Source organism: Chrysemys picta, unplaced genomic scaffold (genome assembly GCF_011386835.1).
Source record: "Chrysemys picta bellii isolate R12L10 unplaced genomic scaffold, ASM1138683v2 scaf232, whole genome shotgun sequence".
NCBI classification, from domain to species: domain Eukaryota; kingdom Metazoa; phylum Chordata; order Testudines; family Emydidae; genus Chrysemys; species Chrysemys picta.
In genome coordinates, this window is record NW_027052939.1 from 77952 (window position 1) to 84663 (window position 6712).

Genomic DNA, 6712 nt, shown 5'->3' on the forward strand with positions numbered 1-6712 from the left:
CATTGTCCAGCAAGGGAGCTACAATGCAATGACTCACTTGCACAAGGCCACACCAGAGAATTGCTCTAGGGACTCAGCAATGCCCACCAGACATGCCTGGACTTGTTTTCTTCAAGCACATGGACCAAGGGTATAAAACACAACACAGTGGCCACATGCTTCATCCTTTCTCTTCTCCCCTACCTACGCTGAAGGCAACAAGAAAGCTGGAGATGAAGAGATTGTCCTGAGGCTAAGAGGAAAAGCCTGCAGATGAAAAACTGTGACCAACCTGCAATATCCAGTGCAGTGAGAAAAACTGCTTAATCTAGATGTCACCCAGTCTATAGCTTGAGAGTTTAGACTGCATGCTTATCTTTTCTTTTCTTTTGGTAACTCCAGCAAGTTTGCCTGAAGCGTTTGGTAAATCTGCTCAGGTCACAAAGGCTGGGGCATGTCCATTTTCCATTGATGAAGTGGTGAACCAGTTAATAAATCTGCATTACTCATCTTGAGCAGTGCAAGATGGTATATTCCTGAGGTACAGTGCTGGGAGCTGGGGGGATTTGGGTGGTGCCTTTCTTTGTGTGATTCATGAGTGGCTCTGGTAGCATTCATGCAATATAGCTGGGTGTGGGTCTCCACATGCGGTTGTACTGAGTAGTAACAGCATCTGGGGGGGTTTCCAGGAAGACTAAATGGCCCCTGCACAAGCTGATCTGGTGAAAATCATCATTTTAATAACAAGGATTAATACAAAATGAAAAGGCACAAGAAACGGGCCCAGTTCCACATACAATAATGGTGCAAGGAGATCCAGACCCCTGAGCAGGAGCGGGGTCTGCAGAGGCATTTAGGCATGAATGGGCCCTTCCCTCTTGCTCTGGTCTTCAAACACCCCGTGGAAGGGACTTGTTGGCCCAGCAGGATCGCCTGCAGTTAGGCAGCTGGCATTCTCTCTTTGGCTCCTGAAATGAGGTGCCCTCTCGCTGAGAGGGTACGGCAACCAGCTTTGGACAATCGGACACCCAGCCCATTGGCACTTGGGCCCCACATCCTGTAACGAGTGTCACAGTGGTGCTGCTGGGGCTTGTCTCTCCCATCCGGGCAGGGGCCCGCTCTAAGCCCTCCTTTCCCCACTCCCTGAGAAGAATCGCTCTGCCTCCACTAAGCTAGTTCTGTGATTACACACGCCCAGCTGGAATGGGCTCATGCACTCCCAGTGTCTCTGGTATTTAAAGCAGATGCACCCCACGGTCTTACATAAAGCCCATCACACTGACATCAGAGAGCTTTGGGGGAGGGGAGATTGGATCTGGCTGCCGGTGTCCCTCAGATCCAAGGATTACAGAACCTGCAGTGTCAACAGTGGGTTCCGGTGGGGATGTCAAGGAGCGCTGCACAGCTCATGTCTGTGCTGAGATCCTCTCATATTCAGAACACCCCGCCCCCCCGTAGGGTGCCTGTGTGCGAGGTGAACCCTAGCCCTGGCCCACCCCCTCTGTACGGGTGGAGGTGGGAGGAGACAGGTACTGGAGGTTGGGACTATGAGTGGGATCACGCCAGACAGCCAGGATTACTGGCCAGTCCATTGGCTTCCCTCTCTATCAAGAACCAGAATGGCCAGAGGAGGACAAGCAGAGCACCCCTGAAGCCAGAAGAAAGGCACGGGGGGAGGGGGAAGGGGGATGCTTCCAGCCCTCTCCTCTCCCCCCTTCGTGCGTGCGCTCTCTCTCTCTCACACACAAACACATTCCCCCCCTTGCCCAAACTGAGGCTGCTTGTCCCTCCCAGTCTCATGGCCTCTGTGGCCGGGCACCAAAGATGGCGTCTGTCTCGGAGCTCCACTCGGGGTCGTTGCGCTGCAGGAGCTGGAACGGGGCTTCCTGTCTGCGCTGCACGAGCATCAGGACCATCAGCAGACACCAGAAGAAGTTCACCCAGGCAGCCGCCTGTCGGAGTGGGGAGAACCACAGGTAGCAGGGGGTTGGTGAAACATGGCTGTGTATTGCCCTCCCTGCCCGTCTTCCTCAGACAGTTCCTCCAAAGCCCCTGCCCCAGGAAGAGGCAGCCAGACCATTTGCTTGTACAGTTGTCTGTCCTGCCTGCTGCTTCATCAGTGAACACCTGGCTGTACCACACCTGGCCCACGTGGGGTGGGATTCCCTCCTCCCCCGAAGCATGAGGGTGTTCGACTTCGTTCTTAGCTCACCTACAAACATCAGGGGCCACCGAGATACTAAATCCGGCTGCCTGGAGTCCCCCAAGCTGACTGCACTGCAGCAAGCGGAATTTCCTCACTAATAGTAAAGGGACTGACTGTTAATGGGATAGAGTCCACCCTCTTTCCCTCCCCCGTGGTCTCCTCTAATGGGCCGGGGCCCAAACCAGGGGCCTGAGAATAATGGTTCTCACAAGCCGCTCATGCTGTGTTCGTGCTGCTGTGCTTCCCTGTTTCTCACAGCAATGGCTAGCCCTCCTTGAAACTCTTGGGGGCAGAAGTTCTGCTGTTCCCTCCGCCCCCGTCAGCTGCTGCCCCCTAGCCCTGGGTTAATTCTTACCTCAGCACTGTAGAGATTGTTGTAGAACCTTGCTGCATTATACTGTGGGAACCACTGTGTGTGCTGGACCTCTTGGCAGCTAGAGTGGAGTTAAGAAAGGACAGAGCATGGATTAGCTGGAGAACTAGAGGAGAAATCCCACACGTGTGCTGTGCACACGGGCTGCCGGTTCTACAAAGAGCTGGACGCAATACTCGGTGGTGATCCCACCTCCACTGTGAAGTCCCCTGTGGATACTTCATTGACTTCATTGCCGGCGGAGAGTGGACCGAGCCAGGAGGAGGCCATCTTGGATGAAGAAGGGGAGGGGAAACCAGCGGTAGAGGAGGACTCAGAGGCCAGAGATGCCTTCAGCCAGGAGCTCATTCCTCCCCGGAGGAGCCTAGCCGGTCACAGCAGTCGGATATTGGCGAAGCACAAACAGGAGAGGAGGCCCCAGTAAGTGGATCTGATTTTGGGAATTGCTGGGGGCAGGAGGGTTGAAGAAAGCAGGCTTGTCTCCCACATCATGCCTAATTTGAGCGGTGGAACAGGCTGTTGATACATTCCCTCACTTCACGTGAATCTCCCTCAGAGATCTCCAGGAAACTCTCGCGGAGATACTGGGCAATCTGCTCCCGCAGGTTCCTCAGCAGAGCTGCTTTGATTCTTGTTGTTACTCACCTTCTTGTAATTATTGTTCTTCGAGATGTGTTGTTCATGTCCATTCCAACCAGGTGTGTGCACGCCACATGCACGCCAGCCGGAAGATTTTTCCCTTAGCAGCATCCGTAGGGTCGTCCTGGGCACCCCCTGGAGTCACGCCTTCATGGCGCCCAATATAGCACCCTGCCGACCCTCCACCCCCTCACTTCCTTCTTCCCGGCCCTTCCGACAGAGGGGTAGTGTTGGATTAAAAGTAATAATTAATACATTAATTATTTTGGGGAAAATATGGTCCAGTACAGACCCCGGATACGGCTTGTATTATTAGAAAGAAATAGGTCTCTCAGCTCGTTTGCTCAGCCTGCTGAGTTTGACGCAGGCCTGTTAGTTTGCAAGGTCTGTGCTAATTGTAGAAAAACATTCAGAAACAAAGAGTTTGTCCTAAAAGTGATAAGATAACAACATGTTACACAATGTTTTTTTCTGAATTCAGGAACAAAATTTGTTGTTCCTCCACTTTTACATACCTATCTTGCTTGTTTTCTTTTCATGTGTGACAAGTGGCACGGATAGATTCATTGGAGTCTGTCTTGCTCTAATGATTTGGGAATAGTTAAGTTACGTGAAATAGGGTGTGATTGTAAACGTATGTTTGAATGAGTAATAAAAGGTTGAAGTGCCAGCCTAATAAATAATAACTACCCAGGAACATTTGGCCGAAGAATGCGCGGGATGGAGATAACTGGATGACCCCATAGGGCAAACCGGAATCCACCCCAACTACCCCAAGGACGGAGGGGCTGAAGAACCGAAGAACAAGATAATAATATGATGGACTATCATTTTAAACGTGAGAACAGTAATTGATTATCACTTCAAATGTGAAAACAGCATGACGAAGCAAACCCTATGGATTTGAATGAGGATGAATTCCTCTAAAGACAGACTCTAAAAACGGAGAACTTTGAGTCTGGTTCTGCAACCACCCTCCAGGAGCATCAGACGTGCATCTGACAAGACTCGGCTCCATCCTCATGTCCAGGCCACCTAGCCAGTAGCTTGGCATGAACAACTCTAAGGCTGGTAATTATGATAACAACCTTGCAGAACCTGTGTGTGTATGAATGAATGTGTGAATGAATGTGAAATTGAATGGAATGTTAGAATCATAGTAAGCAGTCAGTTATAGCTCTTTCTGTATTCACAATCAACGTGGCATTTTGCCTTATCCCCTTTATAAGCTCATGCTGGTTTTTATTTCATTGGTATAACATTTTGGTGGAGAATTGCGAAAGGGGGAATATTGGCATATGTCTTGGTTATTGTGAAAATTGGTGTACACACCGCCAGCTCTATAGAGCTTGGCACTTCTATCTTGCCAACCAGACAAACTCTGAAGGATATAGGAGTTTGTCAACCTCCTGGCCTTGAAGGATATATATAGGCAGAGGTAAAAATATTATTCAGCTACGATTTCAGAATCCAGGCTGTGTCACTCGCTGACCTGTGTGAGGGGTGACGAGAAAGTTTGAACAAGCTTTTAAAAAATGTTCAAGAAAAGGCAGGGTAAGCTTTTGCCTGAAGGGGGAGTAGAACTGGAGGTAGCCCCAACCTCACCTTTTGTCAAAGAGATCACTCCTTTTAAACAAATCCTTCAAAAATATGGGCACAGTCCTTGGACTGAACAAGCCCTAGCTGATGTCTGCACCATTTCAGACCTAGAGGATAGATTGGTTCAGTATATCCTCGTGTATAAACCCTCTAGTGCTGCCAAAAGAGTTGCAGCAGCAATTTGGCTATTGTGGGAGGCATGTAATGATTCTTACCTCCGCTTAGCTTCCTGTAAAGAGGAAAAGGCATCTCTACAGGAAAAGCTAAACTGAACGGAAAAGGGAGCAGACAATTGGAAGGTGCTGGCTATGAATACACAGAGCCAGATGGAAATAATAAAAGAGGTGCTCCGGGAATGCAGAGAAAGAGAAAAATTCCCGGCATTCCCGGAGCGGAGCCCTCGCGGCAGTCGGCAGCGCAGCGGGAGGGGCCGCGTGGCAGCGCCCCTGCTGTAGCCCTGGCTGCCTCCTTCTCTCTCTCTCTCTCCCGCCCGCTCCCTCCTCCCCCCCCCAGCCAGTCCCCCTGCACCCGCGCTCCAGCTGTGCCGCAGGTTTTTTTTTTTTTGCTTTGCCGTTCTGGCCGCCCCGTTTTTTTTGTTTTGTTTTGTTTTGTTTTTTTGCTTGGGGCGGCCAAAAAGCCAGAGCCGGTCCTGGGTATGCAGATATGGACCGCCTGAGGTCATCAACTCTGATAACGGAGGGGCATTTGTAGGGGAGTTGTGCTCTGGGAATTACTCACAAATTCCACATAGCCAGAAGATTGAGGCCTGTAGGGTAAGTGAAAAGAGTGAACCGCACTATCACAGAAGCACTGAGAAAGGTCATAGATAACACTGGCAGAAATTGGCCTGAGATAAGGTTACCATATTTGAACATTAAAAAAAGAGGACACTCCATGGGAGGTGTTGGCCCCACCCATAGTCCACCCCCACTCCTCCCACGCTCCGCCCCCACTCTGCCCCAGGTCCTGCCCCCTCCACAGTTGGCCCTGTCACCGCACCCCTCTTTACCCCTGGCCCGCCACTGACTTGCTGCGTCCCTCCTCAGTCCCCCAACCACCGCTCACCTCCTCTCACCTGCTGCTCGCCTCCTCACTCCCCTGCCAGAAACCCCCATGCCTGCCCTGAGAACCTCCGCCTACCACTGGCTTGCTGCTTCTTGCCTCCTCACCCCAACCCGCACACCCACCACTGGCTCCCTCGCCACTCACCTCTTCAACCCCCACTGACCCGCCGCTGGCCTTCTCACCCCCCACCCCCGCTCACCTACTCACCCCTCACCTTCTCAACCACCACTGCTCACCGCTCGCCTCTTCACCCCGTCCCGCTTGCCTACTCATCCCTCCTGCCTCAAGTCCCTCTGGCTCCTAGGATCAGGGATAGCTGAGGGGTCTCCACGTGCTGTGCCTGCCACAAGCACGAGCTCCGTGGCTCTCATTGGCTGGGAAAAGTGCTAATGGAAGCTGCTGGAGCCGCGGAGTGGGGCTTGCAGGTGCTGGCAGCGCACAGAGAGCCCTCCGCCCCGCCCTGACCCTAAGAGCCAGAGGGACCTGCCGGGGGGCGAGGTGGGGAGTCCTGGCGGTGCTTACCTGGGGTGGCTCCCGGGAAGCATCCGCAGGTCCCTCTGGCCCCTAGGGTCGGGTCGGGTCGGGGGGGGGGCAGAGGGCTCTCTGCTCACTGCTGGCGCCTGCAAGCCCCGCCCCCGCAGCTCTGATTGGGCAGGAGGGAGCCGGTGCAGCACACAGAGACCCCCTCCGCCTCTGCGCCTAGGGGCCACCCACGCTGCAGGCTTCTGCTGGCGGTCCGACGCCGGGAGCTACCCCAGGAAGCGCCGCCAGCCCCAGGACTTTGGACTTAGGGTTACCATACGTCCGTATTTTCCCAGACTTTTTAGATATTTAAAAATTCCTCCCGGATG

At 52.8% G+C, this 6712-nt stretch overlaps 1 protein-coding gene across 1 annotated transcript; it reads right to left on the reverse strand.

Annotated features, from left to right (window-relative positions):
• Positions 1-697: 697 nt before the first annotated feature.
• LOC135978375 (transmembrane protein 179B-like) lies at positions 698-3597 on the reverse strand. Its single transcript, XM_065579332.1, has 3 exons — positions 3204-3597; positions 2541-2619; positions 698-1931 (listed from the first exon to the last, which is right to left on the reverse strand). The coding sequence occupies exons 1-3, from the start codon at positions 3245-3247 to the stop codon at positions 1776-1778; spliced, it is 279 nt and encodes a 92-aa protein (XP_065435404.1). The 5' UTR covers positions 3248-3597; the 3' UTR covers positions 698-1775.
• Positions 3598-6712: the final 3115 nt, after the last annotated feature.